At 41.7% G+C, this 25,772-nt stretch overlaps 2 protein-coding genes across 2 annotated transcripts in view; one reads left to right on the top strand and one right to left on the bottom strand.

The window, feature by feature from the left end:
- Positions 1 to 2,298: 2,298 nt before the first annotated feature.
- Positions 2,299 to 8,364, top strand: LOC139388388 (prostaglandin E2 receptor EP4 subtype-like). Its single transcript, XM_071135022.1, has 2 exons — positions 2,299 to 3,438; positions 6,519 to 8,364. The coding sequence occupies exons 1-2, from the start codon at positions 2,647 to 2,649 to the stop codon at positions 7,143 to 7,145; spliced, it is 1,419 nt and encodes a 472-aa protein (XP_070991123.1). The 5' UTR covers positions 2,299 to 2,646; the 3' UTR covers positions 7,146 to 8,364.
- A 15,385-nt stretch (positions 8,365 to 23,749) lies between these two features.
- Positions 23,750 to 25,772, bottom strand: part of LOC139388389 (tetratricopeptide repeat protein 33-like) — a 47,403-nt gene continuing 45,380 nt past the window's right edge. The window contains exon 4 of the mRNA XM_071135023.1: positions 23,750 to 25,150. Coding sequence (XP_070991124.1) covers positions 24,779 to 25,150 — 372 coding nt within the window. The 3' untranslated portion in view covers positions 23,750 to 24,778. The remainder of the gene's footprint in view (positions 25,151 to 25,772) is intronic.

The following is a 25,772-nucleotide window of genomic DNA, read 5'->3' as shown; positions in this document are numbered from 1 at the left end:
TTACAGACTAAGACAGGGAGAGGTTGAAAATGTCAGTGAAGACACTTGACAGTTGGTCAGTGCATGCTCGGAGTACACATCCTGGTAATCCGTCTGGCCCAGTGACCCTTTATCTCAGTACAAATATTGATGGTAATCCATGGCTTCTGGTTGGGGGTATGTACGTACAGTGACTGTGGGATCGACGTCTTCGATGCACTTATTGATAAAGCCAGTGACTGATGTGGTGTACTCCTCAATGCCATCGGGAGAATCCAGGAACATAGTCCAGTCTGTGCTAGCAAAACAGTCCTGTAGTTTAGCATCTGCTTCATCTGACCACTTTTTTATAGACCGAGTCACTGGTGCTTCCTGCTTTAAATTTTTGCTTGTAAGCGAGAATCAGGAGGATAGAGTTATGGTCAGAGTTGACAAATAGAGGGCGAGGGAGAGTTTTGTACTTGTCTCTGTGTGTGGAGTAAAGGTGGTCTAGAAGTTTTGTTCCCTTTGGTTGCACGTTTAACATGCTGATAGAAATTAGGTAAAACTGATTTAAATTTCCCTGCATTAAAGTCCCCGGCCACTAGGAGCGCCGCCTAGATGAGCATTTTCCTGTTTGCTTATGGCAGAATAAAGCTCATTGAGTGCGGTTCTAGTGCCAGCCTCGGTCTGTGGTGGTATGTCGACAGCTACGAATAATACAGATGAAAACTCTCTAGGTAGATAGTGTGGTTTACAGCTTATCATGAGAAACTCTACCTCAGGAGAGCAAAACCTTAAGACTTCATTAGATATCGTGCACCAGCTATTGTTTTTGCTAGCAGAACGGAAGGCAAGGGCAGATTCGCCACTCGTCCCCTGATCCTCACAAGGCATCCTGATCTCTTTCCAAGAAACCTACGTTTCCTTTTCCAGTGAATCACGGGGATCTGGGCCTGGTCGTGTGTCTGTAGTAAAACCCTCACGTCCAACTCATTGAAGAAGAACTCCTCGTCCAATTTGAGGTGAGTAATCCAAGTTCTGATGTCCAGAAGCTCTTTTTGGTCATAAGAGACAGTAGCAGCAACATTATGTACAAAACAGTGGTGTTGATAAACCGCTTAATAACATCCCTGTTTCTTCTTACTTTCTTGTTGTGTTGCACAGTTTCAATATGCAGACCTTCGTCATGATCGATACAGCTTTTTCCCAGAAGCTTGAATCTGATGTGGGCATTTATATGCCCCCTGATTTTGTTTTGCAGTTTCGCCCAAGGCTCAATTCTTTCCAAAAAGCAGGCAAGGCCAGCAATACAGGCAGCTTGATGAAAGGCTCCCTGTTAAACAGCTATACTTTTGATACCAATTGGTATTGAAAGCCCACTCACCTTTTCATCCTTCTTCATAAAACTGATCTCAGGCAGAGGTCTACCCTCGGTTTTAATTTGCACCTTTTCCGAGTAACCCAGAGAATGAAAGGGGTTCTTCAACAAAAAGTCAACAACATTTTCAGTAGGATTGGCGGCGAAAACGGCTGGTAGATACAGTAGCTGCTCGAGCTGGTAGCTAGCTACCTACTGCTACTTGCTACTGAAGTTAGCAAGACAAATTGAAATAAATTGCAATAACTGGACACAAAAATAAAGTTATAAAACCAAGAAAACGATGTATAATCTACCTCCTCCATCTCCTGTATTTTGAAGAAACTAATTTGAATTGAATAATATCCCAAAAAATGCTCAACTATCACTTTTCAATCTCTATCCAACAATGTCATCAACACACCAAGCTTCTCAACACATAAACCCCCCATAATGCTCTGCGGCACAACCCCATTACAACACACTATGTTAATTCTCTGATTCTAATCTTATGATTGGATGGACGGCATGTCACTTCATACTGCAAAAGCTTTGATTGGTTGATGGTCATCCCCCAGAAGTGGTCATAATTACCATGTAGGTCTATGAAAGGGGGTGAGGCCTACGAGCCTCCTTGGTTTTGTATTGAAGTCGATGTACACAGAGGAGGACAGAAGCTAGCTGTTCTCTGCCTACATCATGGTGCTACCCCCAGAGAGTGCTGTTGAAAGAGCTTCATTGCAAAACAGTGTGTTTTAATCAATTACTTGGTGACTTATGAATATATTTAGTATAGTTTTATCTAAAAAGGAAACTTTTTTAGTGTTTCGCTATTTTTTTTTTTTTAATGAAATTTCACTGAGGAGGATGGTCCTCCCCTTCTGGGATATGCTTTTCAACAGTAAAAGTAAAACAATTCACTGGAGGATGTCTTTAAAGCTGCTCCACCTCCAAAAGTGCGGAGCCTCTGCTTCAAACTTACAAGTGAATTGAGCGACGACAGAGGAGGAGTTGAACATGTTGAACACTGCAGCGCGGTGTGCAGAACGCCTGAGACAAAAACACTTCTGATAGTAAAAAAACTAAAGTTAGCGACTAACAGAAAAGACGAAGGTTACACGGAGACACGGAGACATTCGTTAGAGTGGTTATTCAAGTGCGTAACGGTTAGATAAGATGATGGAACTTGGGTGGATTTGGACGTTATTGAGCAACTTGGAGAGCACGCACCAACGAAAGAGTAACTATATCGTCTACATGCCAACGGTTTGGGAGATAACACTGAAGAAGAACTAACTATTTCGTTCCACATAGACAGTTACAGAATAATGTCGGGTATGAATAACGGCACGATGACAAGTGGGCCCCGGGAGCCTACTATCCCGGTGATTATGTTTATATTCGGAGTGGTGGGGAACGTCATCGCCATCGTGGTGCTCCGAAAGTCTCGGAAGGAACAGAAGGAAACCACCTTTTACACCCTGGTGTGCGGGCTTGCAGTGACCGACCTTTTGGGCACGCTACTGGCCAGCCCCGTCACCATCGCCACCTATGTGCAAGGGAAGTGGCCAGGTGGAGAGTCACTGTGTCAGTACTCCGGCTTCATCCTTCTCTTCTTCTTTCTAGTCGGCCTCAGCATTATCTGTGCCATGTCAATAGAGAGATACTTGGCTATAAACCATGCGTATTTCTACAACCATTGCGTGGACCAAAGACTTGCGGCGTTGACGCTTGCGGGCATCTACATTTCTAACGTGCTGTTCTGCGCGCTGCCTGCCATGGGGCTGGGGAAAGTGAATAAACAGTTCCCAGGGACCTGGTGCTTCATCGACTGGCGGACTAATGACTCCACGCACGCCGCCTTCTCCTACATGTACGCCGGGGTGAGCTCCTTTCTTATCCTGGCCACGGTGATATGCAACGTGCTGGTATGCGGGGCGCTGATTATGATGCACAAGCGGTTCATCCGCAGAACATCGCTGGGTACGGACCAGGGAGGACGCATAGCGGACCTGAGGCGCAGACGGAGCTTCCAACGATTGGCCGGCGCAGAGATCCAGATGGTCATTCTGCTCATCGCTACCTCCGTGGTTGTTCTCATCTGCTCCATACCTTTGGTGGTAAGTTGACATCTTGCAAAATAAGTTTTGCAATAGTTTGACAGATTTGTAAAAAGTTTCGCAACATGTTGGTCTCTCTTTTGTGTCTCTCGTTGTGTGTGCGCAGGAATGGATAGCGTTCTGGTTGGTGTGGTGTCATTTGTAACAACTTTATGCGTTAGCATACGCATTCTTAATTGGAGGGAACATGCCCAAAATGTGCATTAAAGAAAATGGTTTAATATTTAGTAAATTAGCTCCTAATCGAATGAAAGATATTGATAGGCTTGATTATAATTCACGTGTAATTAATTAACGTGTAATTGCACTGTTATTGTTCAGACGCTTGTCTGCTGAGGTGTTGTTACTCTGGTAACTCTAATGTCAACTTCTGGCGCGCTTGCCATTAGAAACATTTCCTTACTTTGAGAAAAATAAGAACAAGTAAATATAATTGATCTATTGATCATTTTTTGCTTTTATCTTTAGATACAAAAGTCACCAGTAACAAAACTATAACTATAACAAAACCTTAAAGAGAAGCCCTTGGATTAATAATATTTTAGATGAATATCTAATTTGATAGCATGAATAACAAGTATTTGTGATTTAGCACACCGATAAGGAAGACAGGCTAATTCATGTTTGTGTGTTCCTTGAGAAATGCAAATATCCAGATTTCATCAGCTCATCGATTGGTGGTGTCGCCTTGTTGGTGGGTATCTGTTGCACCTGTGCTGGCTTGTCCATCTAGTTGCTGGGTGGTGTTTCACCTGTGCTGGCCCAGGTGATGTTTGGGAGTTGGTGTGGGGTTTTCTTTTTCTTTTCCATTTGCTAGCCAAATTTAGTGTGCATCCATGGTGGGAATATTTTAGGGTACATTTTCCTAGTTGCTTGTCAACTTTCAGTGGAGACCCCCATGGATGTCCTTCAGAACCCCTTTTGAACACCTGGTTTGGTTGTCAGTTATTTTTCTTGTTAGTTCCCTTTGTTGTGAGTGAAATTTTCTCTTGTGGGAGAACGTAGCACTTGTTTCTGATGGGATCGGTCTGTCTGTCTACTGCTCAGCCAGTGTCAACCATTTCCACCAAACTCTGCCCTCTGAACATACTGTAAAACCAAATGTTTAGGATCTGAGTGTTTAGGATCAATTTACACGAGGAAACATATATATTAAAACAAACTTCTAAAAATCAAACTGCAACAAAGCATGCTGAGAAATATGATAATGAGGCCACTCCCACGTCTTTTCGCCTCAGAGAGTTAACGGAAATTGACTCAACACAGTTGAGTAACAACAACACCACTCGATTGAAAAAATGTCTTGAGTCAAATGTCCTGTTAAGTGCTGAAATGTAGTTAAGGTGACAGACATTCCTTACACTGATCTGAATAAAAGTTATGGAAAGTCACATCACTTTGTAATGACTAAAAGCACTCTAAACAGGATGATGGGAAAGTAAACACTAGTGTTTGAAATCGGATCACTTAGGAGATATACAGTAGGTGTTCTCCTGATTGGAAACTGACAGGAAACAGCTGACTATCATGTTTAATCTTGCATTTTAAACACCTGTGTTTAAGATGAGAACACTTGTTGTCTAATCTAAATGCCTAATGTTGAAGTTTTAAACACTGACGTTTACGTTATGAACGTGTCACGTTTTATGGTTTTACAGTGCAAAGAATACTACAAGCCATCCTGTCCCCATGCACTGCATTGTAGTCACAAGAGGATACTGTAAAGACAGAATCACTAGAGACTGTACATCCTACACGCTTCGAAAAACACTCCACAACAAAAATGAAAAAACAAACTGCAAGGTACTGAGGGCAAAAGTTCTGAAGAGGACCAATGATATATTGTGTTCTATAAACCATCCCCATGCAGCATTTGAGAGTTACATGTAAGGACAGATCCACTAGAGACAGCACATTATATCCCGCAAGCTTCAAAAACCCTCCCCTGGAAAATAAAACTGAGGGCTTAAGGTCTGAAGAAGACCCGTTGGTCTATAATTAGATATTATTGTGTTCTATATGCTGTCCCCCCCATGTGCTGATTGAGAGGACCAAGCCACTACAGTACATCCTGCAAGCCTCAAAAACTCCACCAAACAAAAATGAAAAGACTAGCTGAAAGAGACCCTGTAAGGGCAGCATGTAGACTAGCGGTTAAGAGTGTTGGACCTGTAACAGAAAGGTTGCTGGTTTGAATCACTGAGCCAGCAAGGTGGAAAAATTGCCATTCTGCCCTTGAGCAAAGCAGTTAACCCCGAATAACAACTGCTCCCTGGGCGCCGACGACGTGGATATCAATTAAGGCAGCCCCTCGCACCTCTCCTATTCAGAGGAATTGGATTAAATGTGGAAGACACATTCCAATTGAATGCATTCAGTTGTACTACTGACTAGGTATCCCCCTTTCCCTGTAGTTCAATAATCAGTGTCCTTAAGAGTTCTCCCTCCTACTGTATTTACCAGTAACAACATTATCATATAAGCTAGTTACTTTACTTAACTTGTTTTGACATTGTGAGTCAGAAATGCTGTTAATTGGACCCAGGGGAGAGCCAATGGCCAGAGACGTTCATATGATTGATGATTAACATGGGGAGTGGGGTTGTGTTTTCATTGGCTCTTTGCCCAGGCTTCTGTGCCGCTGCCTGTTAGGCTGATACTATTGCTCCTAGTACACTGCAATGCCAATGCTCATCTTATGCCAACGTTACAACATCATAGTCAAATAGGTTAGAAGTTTTTCAACCATGATAGTTTGTTCTGTATGTCCGCTATGTATATTTTTTATTTCACTACAATAACATGAAGAACTGCTAGGTTTAGATTAATGTTATTCATGTTTGAAGAAGAAAGCGGGCTTGAATGCTACTTCAATTGTATTTAATTAAAGTAGTTCAACAGGATTCAATAGGAAATCAATCATTTTGTAAAATGTGTACATTTTTGTCATTTAGCAGATGCTCTTATCCAGATCTTATTGAACACACCTATTGAAGCTTCCAATGTACATCCTCCTCATACATACACAGAATAGCCAATAACCCTTAAACCCTGTCCATCTCCCTTCCTTCCTCCCTCAGCTGCGGATTTTTGTAAACCAGCTGTCCAGGATTGAATTTGACGCCCATTCAACTCCCATAGAGAAGAACCCAGATCTCCACGCCATCCGAATTGCCTCCGTCAACCCCATCCTCGACCCCTGGATCTACATCCTGCTGAGGAAGACCGTCCTACTGAAACTGGTGGAGAAGATCAAGTGTTTGTTCTGTCGCTTGGGCAGCCAGGGGCGGGGCTCAGGGGTCAGTGGTCAATTCTGCTGCGGAGGTGAAGGTCATCGGAATTCGTCCATCGTCTCCCTGGACTCCCCGTCACTGGTGTCCCGCGAGTTGAAGGACGTCATCAGCACCTCGCAGACGTTTCTTTACCTTCCAGAGGGGACTAAAGGGGGGTTGGGGGGGTTTAGAGGGACAGAGGGAGAGGGAAGACCTAGCCTCCCTGCTGTGGAGCACTCCCTGCTCCGGAACCAACAGACACCAGCGGGTAAGGGGATGCAAAACGATCCCAAAAAGGGCCCCAGGATATCAATGAGGTCAGAGGGGACAGTTGACCCTTCACGTCTGAACAGGGTGCAATTGGACCGAAAGGACAAGACTCTGCATGTGACATTTACAGACGAGACACTGAACTTACAGGAGAAATGCATCTGATGGACACAAACACAAACTCAGCCAGAGTGGCTGATAATACAGAAAAGTCACAGAGGGAAGGGAATTTAGGACTTCTAATAGCCTAAAAGGTTGGGACTTCTGACGGGTTGAACTGAAATACACGTTGATAAACTGAACTCACAGGTGAAGGATTTCTGGGAGCTGTGCAAACACACGGTTGGTTTTACTGACAGCTGACACGATAAAAGGAGAAATAGTAATCGTTCTATAGTGATTGTGTTATTCTTCGAATTTTGAGTTCATTGGTGATGCTCCAAAATGGAATGTCAGCCGAGCAGAAACATGATGTCCTGTTTAGGGTTTGGACAAAATGGAAACACGGTGCCAAAGTGGATTGTAGGAGATTGGATCTATTGACATGGGTGGATCTATTGTATATGTCACAGTCTTATTACAAGAATACCAATATAATATACCAGCACACACATCAGTAATGAACATAAAATGTCATATGAACTTTTATAAAGACTATGAGGAGATTTCATTGCACTTTTCAAGAACTCAAAACCATTGAAAGGCTGTCAGAATGCTATCAGTATAGAATGTTGCTTACCACTGACTACTACTACAAACGTTGTGATATACTGTAAATAGTTATTAGGCTACAATGTGAACTGTGTCCCATAACATGAATTAATTTTTTTATGAAAAAATAAATGTTTCTTCTCTGTGAGAAGGTCAAGTTAGTTTGTATCCATTTAAAATTGTTACAAGATGGATTGAAACAGTATGCTACATTTCAACATTTGCATCATATTGGTTAACTTGGCATCTCTACAACAATGCCTGAAGTATAAAAATCAAGCAAGAATATTGAGCGCATAATTCCGTGCATTTCACTCTTTTACTTGTACTGAGCTTGTATGGTTGAAATAACAACGATTATTTAAATTGCTGTCTTGTGTTGTGTTCAAATGACACATCAGCTTCCTATGTGTGCATATCCATTGCTTTCCCCCCAATTAAGTGATATCAGCGAACTGCAAAACTGGATGATTTGTTTTCAGCGTGGCTGAAGTACCCACTGGGCACCAGGGTCTTAGGCACAAGTAGGCCTTGATGGGCCCAGGCCCAACTACTTGGGAGCCAGGCCTACCCAATCAGATTTCATGCTCTACTTGTCAGTGTTCCAAACGGGACATTGTTTGTCTTTTTACTTAAACACAGTACTTGACTCGGGAAGAAGCTCACCGGAACTGAATTGTCTTCTGCTTGAGTTACTGCACCACCTATATATATATATATATATATAGAATATTAGCTCAAACCTATTGAGGAGTGCACCTAAATATGCATACATTATCAATAATAGCAAGCAGTAGGAAGGCATATACACTGAGTGTACAAAACATTATGCTCTTTCCATGACATAGGTGAATCCAGATGAATCCAGATGAAATCTACAGTATATTTTTAGTGGCCTCCCACTGGTCACAAACTGGTTGAATCAACATGGTTTCAACATCATTTGTCAGTTTTGTAACGTGGAATCTATGTGGAAAGTACTTTGAATTTCATTTGAAAAAAGTAATCTACGTAAACTGTTGTTTTGAGAGTGAAAATTCAACAACAGGATTATGTCATCCTGATAACCACTTTTCAACATAGCTAAACCTTGTATAAAATATGTTGAATTTGTACCTTTGAAACAACGTCATGAAACATGGTACAATCATTTTACATGTTGCGTTTTATTTTTGTTCAGTGTAAATATTTAACTTAGATGTTTGGTTCAGATGGAGATGGGAATCCAACATGCCAAGTATTAATTTGTACACAAACTGGATATTGAATTGTGTTTGGTTATCAACGCAAAGAAATATCAATATTTGAAGGAGATTTATTTTCTGCTTAGATAGTTCCATCTGTGCCACTGACTGTCCAGCTTTGATTCTAGTTTCTCTTCAAATTAATAATGGATGAGTACAAAATATCTGAAATTGAATTCCCATTCAAACATTGTTGTGCTTTTAAAAGGTTGAAAGCTAAGTCAAAACATATTTAGATGACAACTAAACCAAAACTCTGACAGAGATTTCTATTGGAATTTGTTTGTGATTTTAGATGTTTGAACACATTTATTTATTTTATTTCACCTTTATTTAACCAGGTAGGCAAGTTGAGAACAAGTTCTCATTTACAATTGCGACCTGGCCACATACAGTACCCATACTCAATTCAGGGTTTTTCTTTATTTTTAATATGTTCTACATTGCAGAATAATAGTGAAGATATCAAAACTATGAAGTAAAACATATGGAAGCATGTAGTAACCCAAAAAAGTGTGAAACAAATCAAAATATATTATATTTTTGAGATTCTTCAAAGTACCCTCAAAGTACCCACCCTTTGCCTCGATGACACTCTTGGCATTCTCTCAACCAGCTTCACCTGGAATGATTTTCCAACAGTCTTGAAGGAGTTCCCACATATTCTGAGCACTTGTTGGCTGCTTTTCCTTCACTCTGCGGTCCAACTCATCCCAAACCATCTCAAGTGTGCCTTGAATTCTAAAGAAATCACAGACAGTGTCACCAGCAAAGCACCCCCACACGACTCCTCCATGCTTTACGGTGGGAACCACACATGCGGAGATACTCTATTCACCTACTCTGCGTCTCACAAAGACACAGTGGTTAGAACCAAAAATCTCAAATTTGAACTCATCAGACTAGAGAACCGATTTACACCGGTATAATGACCATTGATCATGTTTCTTGGTCCTAGCAAGTCTCTTATTATTAGTGTCCTTTAGTAGTGGTTTCTTTGCAGCAATTCGACCATGAAGGCCTGATTCACGCAGTCTCCTCTGAACAGTTTATGTTGAGATGTGTCTGTTACTTGAACTGTGTGAAGCATTTATTTGGGATGCAATTTCTGAGGCTGGTAACTCTGATGAACTTACCCTCTGCAGCAGAGGTAACTCTGCGTCATTCTTTCCTGTGGCAGTCCTCATGAGAGCCAGTTTCACCATAGCGCTTGATGGTTTCTGCGACTGCACTTGAAGAAACTTTTAAAGTTCTTGACATTTTCCGGATTTACTGACCTTCATGTCTTAAAGTAATGATGGACTGTCATTTCTCTTTGCTTATTTGAGCTGTTCTTGCCATAATATGGACTTGGTCTTTTACCAAATGGGGCTACCTTCTGTATATCACCCCTACATTGTCACAACACAACTGATTGGCTCAAACACATTAAGAAGGAACAAGTTCCACAAATTAACTTTTAACCAGGCACACATGTTAATTGAAATGCATTCCAGTTGACTACCTCATGAAGCTGGTTCAGAGAATGCCAAGAGTGTACAAAGCTGTCATCAAATCAAATCAAATGTATTTATATAGCCCTTCGTACATCAGCTGATATCTCAAAGTGCTGTACAGAAACCCAGCCTAAAACCCCAAACAGCAAGCAATGCAGATGTAGAAGCACGGTGGCTAGGAAAAACTCCCTAGAAAGGCCAAAACCTAGGAAGAAACCTAGAGAGGAACCAGGCTATGTGGGGTGGCCAGTCCTCTTCTGGCTGTGCCGGGTGGAGATTATAACAGAACATGGCCAAGATGTTCAAATGTTCATAAATGAACAGTTGAAACTGGAGCAGCAGCATGGCCAGGTGGACTGGGGACAGCAAGGAGTCATCATGTCAGGTAGTCCTGAGGCATGGTCCTAGGGCTAAGGTCCTCTGAGAGAGAGAAAGAAAGAGAGAAAGAGAGAATTAGAAAGAGCACACTTAAATTCACACAGAACACCGAATAGGACAGGAGAAGTACTCCAGATATAACAAACTGACACATAAACTACTGCAGCATAAATACTGGAGGCTGAGACATCAAGGCAAAGGGTGGCTACTTTGAAGAATCTCAAATATAACATATATTTTTTGGTTACTACACAATTCCATATGTGTTATTTCATAGTTTTGATGTCTTCACTATTATTCTACAATGCAGAAAATAGCAATGGTGTAAAGTACATTACAATGATTTATTTTACTTTTTGCGGACTGAATGTTGAGTTAAGGCTCCCAGGCAATGACAGACTAGATACAATTTCAATTAGCACGAAGGTGTGAAGTAAAAAGGGGTCGAGGTCTTAAGGCCCAACAAGTGGAGGGAGTCTTTGAAGCTTTCTCTGAAGACCCCTCCTGCTGTTCAAAGACCATTCACTGGCATTTTCTACAAGAAATCTGCCTCCAGAAATAAAAGCTTCTCCCAAGTGGGTGACACCTACTCCCGTTGCCTGCTGCACTGCTGCACTGCTGCTTGGATTCCACCTGGCGATCTGCCCTAGACAGTCTCCCCGTCTGGTAAAGGTACCTCCACCACTCACCCCTCTCTCCAGAGCTTTTGCACGCCTCCAGCACACACACACTTTTGGGACGAGTGACTCTGAACTTAAAATGGCTTACAATGGCTAGTTGTTATATATTTAAAAAAAATTATTGTGCATTTTGCTATTTTCCTCATGACTCCTGCATACTTTGTTGACTACAAACTTTCTTTGCCCAACCGTGGGACAGACTATGTTTGTTCCCGCACTCGGGACTCTGACTCTCTATTGGTTACATGGACTATTGGCCTCCCATCCTATTCTAACCACCACTCGCCGGGTTTTGTATTCATATTACTTGATGAATTTGCTGTACAATATGATCTTGTTGTCATCTGATGCACATTCAGATGTCATAAATCAGCACTGCAGAGCTCTCCCTGTCCAATGCTGTGCCTTGATTGTATTACTGTTGATGATATCTGGAAATGTGCATGTACACCCTGGCCCATCTACTGTTGCTAGCCCCAATTCTGACTCTGATATCTGCTTCAATGATTTCTGCTCTTGTAAAAGCCTGGGTTTTCAGCATGTTAACACCTGGCCCCTTACACTAAGTCTGAATTTTTCCTGCTAGGTGACCTAAACTGGGACATGCTTAAACCACCTGACCAAGTCCTAAAGCAGTGGGACTCTCTATCATTCTCAGATTATTACCAATCCCACACGGTATGACTCCGAACACCCAGAAAAGGCTACTCTCCTCAATGTTATCCTCACAAATAATCCTGATATCAGTTTGGTGTTTTCTGTAATGATCTAAGTGTTCACTGTTTTACAGCCTGTGTTCGTAATGGCTGCTCAGTGAAACGACCTGTCCTGATTTGTTGAAGACGCTTGCTAAAAAACTTTAATGAGCAAGCCTTCCTTCATGAACTGGCCTCTGTAAAATGGTATAGAATCAGCTTGATCCCCTCTGTCGAAGACGCTTGGACCTTCGTTTTTGATATTTTCAGTGGTATTGTTAACAACACGCCCCCATAAAGAAAATTAGAATTAAAACAGGTGCAGCCCCTGATCTTGCAGAGTTACTCCACCTCAAGAATTGCATTTGATGAAAGGCTCGTCACACACATACTCAGGCTCACTGGCTATCGTTCAGGCAAAGTAGAAATAAGTGCACTCAGGCTATCCGGAAGGCCAAAGTTAGTTACTTTATAAGGAGCAGTTCTCTCTCTGTGGGTCTAACCCCAAGAAGTTCTGGAAAACAGTTAAAGACCTGGAGAATAAACTCTCCTCCTCACAGCTGCCCATGTCCCTTAATGTTGATGATGTGGTTGTTACTGACAAGAAGCACATGGCTGAGCTCTTTAATCACCACTTCATTAAGTCAGGATTCCTATTTGACTCAGTCTTGCCCGTTCAACATTTCCTCATCTCCCACCCCTTCTAAAGTGACTATCCCCAATGGGGACTATCATCGCCAAGCCTGTCTCCAACCTTTTTAACCTTTGTTAAAAGGTTCCCATTGCTTGTAAGGAAACCATAGTTTGTCCTTTATTTAAAGGGGGTGATCAGCTGATCCTAACTGTTATAGGCCTATTTCTATTTTGCCCTGTTTATCAAAAGTGTTGGAAAAAATTGTCAATAATCAACTGACCATGTTTCTTGATGTCTATAGTATTCTCTCGGGTATGCAGTCTGGTTTCCGCTCAGGTTATGGATGTGTCACTGCAACCTTAAAGGTCCTCAATGATGTCACCACTGTCCTTGATTCTAAGCAATATAGTGATGCTATTTTTATTGACTTGACCAAAGCTTTTGATATGGTAGATAGTTCCATTCTTATTGGCCGGCTAAGGAGTATTGGTGTCTCTGAGGTCTTTGGCCTGGTTTACTAACTACCTCTCTCAAAGAGTGCAGTGTATAAAGTCAGAAAATCTGCTGTCTCAGCCACCGCCTGTCACCAAGGGAGTAACCCCAAGGCTCGATCCTAGGCCCCATGCTCTTCTCAATTTACATCAACAACATAGCTCAGGCAGTAGGAAGTGTTCTCATCCATTTACATGAAGATGATACAGTCTTATACTCAGCTGGCTACTCCCCGGATTTTGTGTTAAATGCTCTACAACAAAGCTTTCTTAGTGTCCAACAAGCTTTCTCTACACTTAACCTTGTTCTGAACACCTCCAAAACAAAGGTCATGTGCCCCTCTTCCCACAGGTGTTATTACTACCTCTGAGGGTTTAGAGCTTGAGGTAGTCACCTCATACAAGTACTTGGGAGTATGGCTAGACGGTGCACTGTCCTTCTCTCAGCACATATCAAAGCTGCAGGCTAAAATTAAAGCTAGACTTGGTTTCCACTATCGTAATCGTTCCTCTTTCACCCCACATGCCAAACTAACCCTGATTCAGATGACCATCCTACCCATGCTAGATTACGGAGACAAAATGTATAGATCGGCAAGTAACGGTGCTCTCGAGCGGCTAGATGTTCTTTACCATTCAGCCATCAGATTTGCCACCAATGCTCCTTATAGGACACATCACTACACTCTATATTAAAACTGTAAACTGGTCATCTCTATACTCCACTGTAAACTGGTCATCTTGCATACCAGTCGCAAGACCCACTGGCTAATGCTTATTTATAAAACCCTCTTAGGCCTCACTCCTCCCTATCTGAGATGTCTACTGCAGCCCTCATCCTCTACATACAATACCCGTTCTACCAGTCACATTATGTTAAAAGTCCCCAAAGCACACACATCCCTCGGTCACTCCTCTTTTCAGTTCACTGCAGCTAGCGACTGGAACGAGCTGCAACAAACACTCAAACTGGACGGTTTTATTTCAATCTCTTCATTCAAAGACTCAATCATGGACCCTCTTTACTGACAGTTTTGGCTGCTTTGTGTGATGTATTGTTGTCTCTACCTTCTTGTCCATTGTGCAGTTGTCTGTGCCCAATAATGTTTGTACCATGTTTTGTGCTGCTACCATGTTGGGTTGCTACCATGTTGTTGTTATGTTGTGTTGCTACCATGCTGTGTTGTCATGTGTTTCTGCCTTGCTATGTTGTTGCCTTAGGTCTCTCTTTATGTAGTGTTGTGTTGTCTCTCTTGTTGTGATGTGTGTATTGTCCTATATTATATTGTATTAAAATATATATATATATATATATATATATATATATATATAATAATAATCCCAGGCCCCCGTCCCTGCAGGAGGCCTTTTGCCTTCTGGTAGGCCGTCATTGAAAATAAGAATTTGTTCTTAACTGACTTGCCTAGTTAAATAAATAAAATAAAAAAGCTATTTGTAAATATAGGCTTTTCCTTGTTCTGCCACCAACTTACCCTCATGCTGCAATGTTTGTAAACACAGAAAGGGGTCTCAGCAAAGCACAATCAACCTGGACCAGCCTTTTACTGACCACCTGACCTCATGATAACTTTGACTGACGTTATTATCAATAGGCAAACATTGCATGAAGCTGTTATGGCCATGAGAAGTAGTGAAACACCCACAGAGCTCGATGAGGAAGGTCGTAGGCGGGTCACAGGAAAACATAGCAAAACACATGCAGCCAAACTGAACCAGTCTTTACTATTGACCGAACTACCTGATTAAGGCTTCTGAACAAATAGGTTATTGATCAGGCCAGCCTACTTGATGGCGCTACAACTAAACATCAGTACTGGTGACAGGATTCATCTGATGGAGGTGACAGATCATTGAGGGCAGGGGCAATAGATTACAGGAATACATTGATGGAGGTGACAGATCATTGAGGGCAGGGGCAATAGATTACAGGAATACATTGATGGAGGTGACAGATCATTGAGGGCAGGGGCAATAGATTACAGGAATACATTGATGGAGGTGACAGATCATTGAGGGCAGGGGCAATAGATTACAGGAATACATTGATGGAGGTGACAGATCATTGTTCAATATCAGTCACATCCTTGCAGAATGTATTTGTTGAGAGGCCTTGAACAGGTAGTCAGTTGTAAAGACTGGTGGTTCAGGTTGGCTGCCTGTGCTTTGATGTTTTATTCGGAAGAAAACGGCTTTGTCCGAGATGTTTTAGAGGCAATTTTGGCTCTACTGCATCAATTCTACTACAGCTCCTTTCTAATGAAAAACATGTAAACATATTACTCTTTGAACAATGTCAGGCTTCTGTCCTGTACATCCACGAGTGAAAAATATTTGTAGCCAACCAAGTTTTACTTTATCGACTTACGCTGTGCGAGTGAATACAATAGACACCGTATACATTGTCCAAATGTAGCAAATGGCAAAAAAAAAAAAGGCCAATTACATTTGCAATGTTACTTGTAATCAATTGATTTATTTTAAATGTACACTTTACAGGTAAGATGGATACATTCTCATTATTTACACAAACAAAGTATTAGTACATAACGTCAGCTGGGTCAGTTACAGAAACATGATTACAATTCGCACTAAATAGGCTATGAGCACTGTCATGGTCAAAACAGTTACCTTTCCCACTGTGTGTTCACAGCTCCACCCAATGATCCCCCACATGATCAGAGGATGAGCTCAGTTCTATGAAATGAATGACCGTTTCCAACACATTCATGGTCCCCTTTTTCTAGTGAAAGGTTTACACTCTGTGTCAGAGTGAGTCTTTAAAGCAAAGTGGGCGCACAGCATTTATTGTGTGATGCAGACGTCAGGGCTCTTATACCAGCGGAGCAGAGTAGAGCAATGATGAAGTAAGTTGTCAAGGAAATAAGTTTGTATTCATACGGGTCGTACCGCCCCCACCTACTGTCTACCATGTCAATGCAGAGCCATACGAAGCATTTAACGGAGCGTCATTAGGCCTCTGCATGCCTCTGGATGCTCCGCAATTGCGTCACACTCCATACGAAGCCGCCGACCACATTTTCAGATCAAGCATAAATTGGCCTTTACTATTAAAAATATTTCTGCATCCATTACCAGTGACATAGATTACGAAATTGTAAAAATATTATTTATATTGTTAGGTTCGGAACAGAGTAAAAACTCATGACTAGAAAAAGCTCAAACCAAGTTTAATCACCCCATTGGGTCATGCATCTGCAAAGACAATATACAAGTCACACAAGCATCTTTACAACTCACAACTAGGCGGAGTCACCTCCTTGCATGTCTAACCAATTCTTCTTTGGTGTTAGGCAGATACACAGTAGGTTCCTCTTACTGGTATTGTCATGGCCCTGCCTCAGTCCAAGACCCTCATGGGCGTGGAAGTGTGTGTGAGACAGGACTGTAATCCCAGCATGGTCTTTTCTCTTCATCTGTTGACTTAACCTGGAGTTGAGTTCCACAGCCCTCATGGTCCCGGTTCCTCTGCAGCTGGTCTGCCATTTCAAGAACTGATACTAGACCGTTTCCCTTTACCTCCCTCCTTAGCAACATTCATATTCAACACTATATTTGAACAGAATATTACTCTTCTGTACTTCCCTTTTCTCACTGAGTAACTTTCCATATCACTCAGTAACTTTCCGCGCACCAACTTACTCTTCACCCTTCCTTGACCCCAGACATATACATTTCTTATAGATGTAAAGTTATCACTAAGTTCTGGTACGGCAACATGAATAAGTACATTTCAAGCTAGAATCCAACAATATGAATTCAATAAAGCCAAGGAGGACACATTCATTCTCTCAGAAACCGGTCTCCTCTTTCACTGCCTGTCTGTATTAACAACAATCTGATAGCCCATTTCAGTCATACAAAACCCTTTTATGAGTGTCCCATGAAAACAATCTCTTAGAAGATGCCATTCAAATTCAAATGACTGTTCAAGCTGCTAGGCTTTTCAGCATGGTCAATCCAGGCTGACGGCACAGAGTTTTCAGCGCCAGCCTGCTGCTGGCATTCCGGACAAAGTTGGATTGTTTTAGCAGCTCACCAATCTCCTACGGAGGCTCACATGACACACAAATCCCAACCTGGAAATATTATTTCTCTGTGGGGTTTGTTTCTCCAAGGGTTTATTTTTTAATAACAGCTCAACTGACACAATTGACTCAAGTGAGGAGTTTTCCAAGGAGATCATTTCCCGGTCCTCTGACGAAGACGTTCTGAAACTTCTCATAACTTGAGATATTTAAAAAAAAGACTAAGGGGCAGTTTTCCGGATACAGGGTTAGCCTAGTAGTGGACTTAAAAGCAAGCTCAATGGATAATCATCATTCAATCGATTTTTAGTCCAGGATTATGTCTTATCCGTCTGGGAAACTGACTCGGAATGTATTTGAGTTAATGGGATGGACAGACATATTCCAAACACAACAGGATGCTCTTTTCAGGAGGATTAACCAACATGAGTGACTGTTGAGCTCTCAAGTGTATAATGAGACATTTTTTTTATTGGGGCTACACTCCAAACCAGTCTTTTAAATGGCATAGGAGTAATAGGAGTAATAAGAGAGCATTGATAAACAACAAAGCTTAAACAGGGAACATACATTTAGGTCTAAAATGATTGGCACTGTTTATAAAGATGAGCAAAAAAGACTAGAAAATAAATTATACAAATACTGAGCTATATTGTATGCTCAAAACAATTTGTAACGTATTATTTTATACTAAGACAATTGCTCAGTCATTTCCAATACCTCACCTTGTGTGGATAACGCAACAAGCGTTTTTCAAAAATGTTTTATAGGATTGGAGAACACATTGGGAGGGATCTAAGACCAATTCCTCCATACAGAATCTTTCCGAATCTTTTATATCCTTCATCTGCACTTACGGACTTCATCTGCACCCTCAGGTTTTCAATCGGGTTCAAGTCCGGAGACTGAGATGTCCATTCCAAAACGTCTTTCACCTGACCATATGTAACAGATGTTAATTGTACTCTCCTTGCGTTGTGTTTGGTTCAAAGAAATTACCGCAGCCAGTGGTCCCAGTTAAACATGATTTATTATCTGGGATTAAATAGGAAACAGCACGTTAGTTGTGCAAGGCTTAATGATGTTGATGGCTGTCAATGATCAAATCTGTCGCAGAAAACTGTTAGCAGTGAGCTTATGTGAGCATTACATCAGTGTATGCTAGCCAACACACTTATTTACAGCAATCATATACCAAAGCACATCCCAGAAAGCCCCTCAATCCCTAACAGGTACCATATACCCACACATGTATAAATCAGAAATGTACAGCAAACTTGTACACATTGTAGAATACATTATTCAGAACGTGGCCTACCCCTTGAATCACATTTTCATACTGGGGAGACCTGACGTTCGCGATCTCCCCCTATCAGCAAGCAGGGCCAATAACAACATGCCTCATTGTCATCGGAATTGAACCAACCAATAAGAGTGCTTGAACATTAAATACACATTTCTTTAGAGGCAAGTGGAAACATAACCAACCCTGTTACACATGGCACCTGATCCAATTCAAGTGTCAGTGCCTTTAGCAAACATTTGTTGGATGACATGAAAAATGTGCTCCTTGGCCACACAACCCAGTGGTGGGTTTGGCGGACAAAAAAAAGACACCTGTGCAGAACCCAATACTTACTGTAAAATATGGTGGTGGATCTTTCATTGTATGGGGCTATTTTGTTCCCACTGGTCCTGGGGCCCTTGTTAAGGCCAACTGCATCATTAAAGTTACCCAGTACTCTCGGGGCCTCATTTATACAGGTGCGTTCGCACACACACAAAATATAGACTCTAAACCTTGTGTACACCAGTTTTCCTGCAAAGGAATGTATTTATTAATTTTCAACTTGAGGTGATATTTGCGTGGAGACACCGCACACTCTCAGACCATGCGTACGCACAAACTTCTAGTTGATCAACTGTATTGGAAGCAAACATTTATTTTTGGGGAAATTGAGGTGTTTGATGCGCAGGAATTATAATAAAAGGTATTTGACCTTTACTAGGCCTAAATCATAATGATATTGCAGGACCTGTCTCTCCTTTTCTGACAACTGGTTTATTCCCGCTACACAACAAATATTAGGCTACCATTGATCCATTGCTCACCAAACCATACTCGAAAGTAAATAGACTGGTAGCCCATTTAAATGATTTGAAAGTATGGATAGGCTACAGTATTGCTGTGGAATAGGAGTGCAATGTCATAGCCTAGGGATGTGCATCTTTCCCTTTCAAGATGATTCGACTCGAATCTAGATACATGGGCTCTGATACGATACAGGAACGAACCCTTTCAGTTTGAAACGATTCGGTGCGATTTGGTTCGGGGCTATACAATTCAATGCGCTAACATTTGTTGCATAGACATTCATTTCCATTCTGTTTGGGGGGGGGGGTGCAGCTCCATGACATAGCCAATGAATATAGTGCACAGCTTTGGATTTCACCCCAGTCTCATAATCGAATGGTTTAGACCGTTTGGAAGTCTCCCGCTTCGACCATACAGTGCGGGTAGCAAAAGTGATTGCTGTCCCTGTTATGAAATTATCAACTTCACCCTGTGTGTGTGTGTGTGTGTGTGTGTGTGTGTGTGTGTGTGTGTGTGTGTGTGTGTGTGTGTGTGTGTGTGTGTGTGTATATATATATATACATACATACATACATACACACACACATACACACAGTGCCTTGCGAAAGTATTCGGCCCCCTTGAACTTTGCGACCTTTTGCCACATTTCAGGCTTCAAACATAAAGATATAAAACTGTATTTTTTTTGGTGAAGAATCAACAACAAGTGGGACACAATCATGAAGTGGAACGACATTTATTGGATATTTCAAACTTTTTTAACAAATCAAAAACTGAAAAATTGGGCGTGCAAAATTATTCAGCCCCCTTAAGTTAATACTTTGTAGCGCCACCTTTTGCTGCGATTACAGCTGTAAGTCGCTTGGGGTATGTCTCTATCAGTTTTGCACATCGAGAGACTGACATTTTTTCCCATTCCTCCTTGCAAAACAGCTCGAGCTCAGTGAGGTTGGATGGAGAGCATTTGTGAACAGCAGTTTTCAGTTCTTTCCACAGATTCTCGATTGGATTCAGGTCTGGACTTTGACTTGGCCATTCTAACACCTGGATATGTTTATTATTGAACCATTCCATTGTAGATTTTGCTTTATGTTTTGGATCATTGTCTTGTTGGAAGACAAATCTCCGTCCCAGTCTCAGGTCTTTTGCAGACTCCATCAGGTTTTCTTCCAGAATGGTCCTGTATTTGGCTCCATCCATCTTCCCATCAATTTTAACCATCTTCCCTGTCCCTATTGAAGAAAAGCAGGCCCAAACCATGATGCTGCCACCACCATGTTTGACAGTGGGCATGGTGTGTTCAGCTGTGTTGCTTTTACGCCAAACATAACGTTTTGCATTGTTGCCAAAAAGTTCAATTTTGGTTTCATCTGACCAGAGAACCTTCCACATGTTTGGTGTGTGTCCCAGGTGGCTTGTGGCAAACTTTAAACAACACTTTTTATGGATATCTTTAAGAAATGGCTTTCTTCTTGCCACTCTTCCATAAAGGCCAGATTTGTGCAATATACGACTGATTGTTGTCCTATGGACAGAGTCTCCCACCTCAGCTGTAGATCTCTGCAGTTCATCCAGAGTGATCATGGGCCTCTTGGCTGCATCTCTGATCAGTCTTCTCCTTGTATGAGCTGAAAGTTTAGAGGGACGGCCAGGTCTTGGTAGATTTGCAGTGGTCTGATACTCCTTCCATTTCAATATTATCGCTTGCACAGTGCTCCTTGGGATGTTTAAAGCTTGGGAAATATTTTTGTATCCAAATCCGGCTTTAAACTTCTTCACAACAGTATCTCGGACCTGCCTGGTGTGTTCCTTGTTCTTCATGATGCTCTCTGCGCTTTTAACGGACCTCTGAGACTATCACAGTGCAGGTGCATTTATACGGAGACTTGATTACACACATGTGGATTGTATTTATCATCATTAGTCATTTAGGTCAACATTGGATCATTCAGAGATCCTCACTGAACTTCTGGAGAGAGTTTGCTGCACTGAAAGTAAAGGGGCTGAATAATTTTGCACGCCCAATTTTTCAGTTTTTGATTTGTTAAAAATGTTTGAAATATCCAATAAATGTCGTTCCACTTCATGATTGTGTCCCACTTGTTTTTGATTCTTCACAAAAAAATACAGTTTTATATCTTTATGTTTATGTGGCAAAAGGTCGCAAAGTTCAAGGGGGCCGAATACTTTCGCAAGGCACTGTATATAAAATAAATAAAAATACTATATAGGGGAGAGTGGGGTAAGTTGAGCCACCCTTGTTTCTAGGGAACCATACACAAAATGTATAATTTGACCAAATATTTAGGTAGAGATCATAATTTAATGGAGTTTGTGAAGGAAGAAACCACATGAAGTGGTTGGGAACAAAAGATAGACATGGTTTAAAAGGAAGTGTTAATATTTCATTCAGTACAGAGTAAGTTGTGCCAAGAGAACACTTTTTTGGACAAGCTATGTCTTCAAAACAAACATTTACCGGAATTCTGATTATTTCCAGGGATACACAACATCCTGAAATATATGTAGATATCTTTGTTAGAATACCATATTTCTCTTGACGGAGTGATGCTGAATGTAAAAAACCCAATTTCCCTACTGATTGTTTCAAGCAAAACTATCAAAACTATTGCTGATGGTGAATCTGAACAATCGAAATCAAATCTAAAGTAAGACCCGATCAGCAAGTACAGTGCCTTCAGAAAGTGTTCATACCCCTTGACTTATTTTATTGTTACAGCCTGAATTCAAAATGGATTACAGTTTTTATGTATCCATCTACACACAATACCTCATAATGACAAAGTGAATATGTTTTCAGACATTTTTGCAAATGTATTGAAAACTAAATACAGAAATAGCTCATTAACATAAGTATTCACACCCCTTTGCTATGCCACTCCAAATTGAGCTCAGGTACATCCAATCTCCTTTGATCATTCTTGAGTTGTCACCTGTGGCCAATTGTTTGGACATGATTTAGAAAGAAACACACCTGTCTATATAAGGTCACACAGTTGACAGTGAATGTCAAAGCAGAAACTATACCATGAAGTCTGTAGATCGCAGAGAATTGTGATGAGGCATGTTTCTTGGGAAGGGTATAAAACAATTTCTAGAGTGTTGAAAGGGTCAAAGGGCACAGTGGTCTCCATCATTGGGAAAAGTGTGGAACTACCCAGACTCCCTAGAGCTGGCCGTCGAACCAAACTGAGCAACCGGGCAAGAAGGACCTTGGTCAGGGAGGTGACCAAGAACCCAAACATCACTGACAGAACAACTGAGTTATTTGGCTGAGATGGGAGAACCTGCCAGAAGGACAAGTCTCTACAGCACTTCACCAATCTGGACTTTATGGGCGAGTGGCCAGACAGAAGCCACTCCTGAGAAAAAGGCACATGACAGCACACTTGGAGTATGTTTAAAGGCAAGTGAAAGACTTAAAATATTCTGTGGTCTGATGAGACCAAAATGTTACTCTTTGGCCTGAATGCAAAGCGCTACGTCTGGCGAAAACCAGGCACAGCTCATCAACCGTCTAACACCATCCCTACCGTGAAGCATGGTGGTGGCAGCATCATGCTATTGGGATGCTTTTCAGCAGCAGGGACTGGGAGACTTAAGGATAGATGGAACAATGAATGGAGCCAAATACAGGCAAATCCTTGATGAGAACCAGCTTCAAACGACCTTAGACTGGGGTGAAGATTTATGTCCAAACAGGACAATGACCCCAACAATGCAGCCAAAGCAAAGCTGGATGGGCTTCAGAACAAGAATGTGAAAGTCCTTGAGTAGCCCAGCCAAAGCCCAGACTTGAATCGCATTGAAAATCCATAGAAAGACTTGAAGATTGCTCTCCATCACTGCTCCCCAGCTTAATCAACAGATATTAAGAAAATCTGCAAGGAAGAATGGGAGAAAATCCCTAAATCCAGATGTGCAAAGCTGATACAGACATACATACCCAGGACGACTCAAAGCTGTAATCACCGACAAAAGTGTTTCTACAAAGTATTGACCTAGGGGTGTGAATGCTTATGTAAATTAGATGTCTAAAAACATGTTTTCACTTTGTCATTATCGAGTGTTGTGTGCAGATGGGCGTGAAAAAAAATATTGCATCCATTTTTTAATTCAGGCAGGAAACAAAAGGTGGAATAACTCAATGGGTATGAATACTTTCTGAAGGGACTCTACATATTGCAGTTTAACTATAACATAGTCCTAATCAAAATAAGTTGTAAAGAAATTATGTACAGCCAGAGGAGTTGTTTCCAGCAGTAGCTTAGGCTACTTTTATTTCGGTAAAACACAATTTCAACAGCGCATTTCATAGAAAAAAAACAAATAAAGCCTAATATTGCACAAACCATTTTACAAACAGTTGAATGTTGAAGGTGACGCACAGATGTTCCAGATCAGGAAAAGACGCTACCTAGCGCAGTTTGACTAGGCTATTGATATTGCCCGAGGTTGTTCCGCATGCACAATGACTTGTAGATCAATGACTGTCGACACAATTACATGCTTAGTTCGACACCGAAGGAGAAGAGCAGTTGCCACAAAATAAGAGATTTGGGGTTCCTCAGACAGATGCACTTATATCTTAAACATTTGAACCGGGAACTGATGCCTAATATCGGTGAATCGTTACATTCCTGTGATCACATTTCCCATTGCATTCCTGTGATCACATTTCCCATTGCACATTCTTTTAGAAACTAACATGGCCCAGTTCCAACATCTCGAAATCGCAGAGCAAATGTGTTTGTTTTTGTTACAATAAAAGGTGAATGGAGGGCGTTTTACAGGCGGGGTTGTAACGCTTGCTCACAAGCACACAAATATTGCATCGCTCTGATATATCAATGAAAACATGTGCATATGTTCCAGGGACAGATTGATAAATACCACTACTTTGATGTGCATGCAAATTCTAGCATCTCCACATACGCCAGAATTTTGTGAGAAATTTGCACATGGTTGATAAATGAGGCCCCAGGACATTTTAGACAAAAACCTGGTTGCTTCTGCCAGGGCAGTCTTTAAAAAAAAATATCCAGTGTATTTTGCTAATCTTTATCAAGGGTGCCAATCATTTTGGATCTGACTGTATACATAATACACAAAAACAAGCATAATTGACTTGATTAAATCTACTGTCATCACCCACAGTCTCTTGTATACTACAACAAAACATAATAACGACATGCATAAGACTAAAGATGGAAAACTCAACAAAAACAAACAAAAATACCCATTTCACGAGACACATTTCAGCCCTTTTAAGTTCTTAGAAACATCTCATAGCCCTCGTGCTTTGACCAACTGATACTGTGATGAGGGTGTGTCCCCTGACCCCTCCTCCTCTGCGGTTACCTCCCTTGCGTTCCCCTCAGCGTCTACCACCACCGCCGTCCTCTTCAGATCCTCATAGCGTCGCTGTCTCTCGGCCATGGCAGCGCAGGCCGCCACCACCTCATCGGACTCAAAGTCAAAGTCCTGTTGGAGCTCTGGAGCGCTCAGGACCTCCCGCTGGGCCGCCTCCTCCCGCTGGGTCCGGTCCCGTGCCGCCAGTCTTTGCTGCTGCAGCCTCCGTGCCCACGCCAGGTCCTCCAACCAGAGGGGGCGCTCTGACGGACACAGGTGGAGCCCCACCTGGAAAGACCTCACCGCCTGTGGATAGGACGAAGACTTTGGTGGTATTTTCCTTTCTGTAAACATACTTTTATTGACTTAAAATGAACACAACACAAACGACTGGTAATGAAAGAAACAATTCATGGGGAAGATGAATGGCTTTGAAAGCAAAGGTTTCAAGTAGGGTTGGGCGATGCCAACCTTTGTCTTATTGTGATTATGTACCCATAAAACATTATGATATACGATGATATCGACCTTATTGGCCACCCTCCAAAATAAGTAATACAAAATTGCTAAAACGACAATAGGGCTATAGCGCGGATGAATCATGACGAAAGATGTTGTTGAAAGCCTGGGCCGGGGCTAAGTGCAGGCAACGGCAAATATTTTAGAATATTCCTTTCTGGTGGAGGAGCAGAACAGTTGTTTTGTGTGCCTGTGTCGGTCTGTGTGGTGCGCACATGATGGAGCAGTGACTGTCTGATGAGGAACGCTCCGTCTTCGTGAGCTAGGATATGGGCCTACTTCATGGGTTGGATAAAAGCAGCCTACCGTCTTCAGCACTGGATAATAAATGCTTAATTTGCCTCAAAATAATAGAAAAATAAATATTGCTTGTTCTCGCTCTCATAAAGTGATTGAGAAAAACCTATGC

Source organism: Oncorhynchus clarkii, chromosome 29, assembly GCF_045791955.1.
Source record: "Oncorhynchus clarkii lewisi isolate Uvic-CL-2024 chromosome 29, UVic_Ocla_1.0, whole genome shotgun sequence".
NCBI classification, from domain to species: Eukaryota; Metazoa; Chordata; class Actinopteri; order Salmoniformes; family Salmonidae; genus Oncorhynchus; species Oncorhynchus clarkii.
Note: the sequence above shows the minus strand (reverse complement) of the source record. Positions and strands in the feature narration are given on the sequence as shown.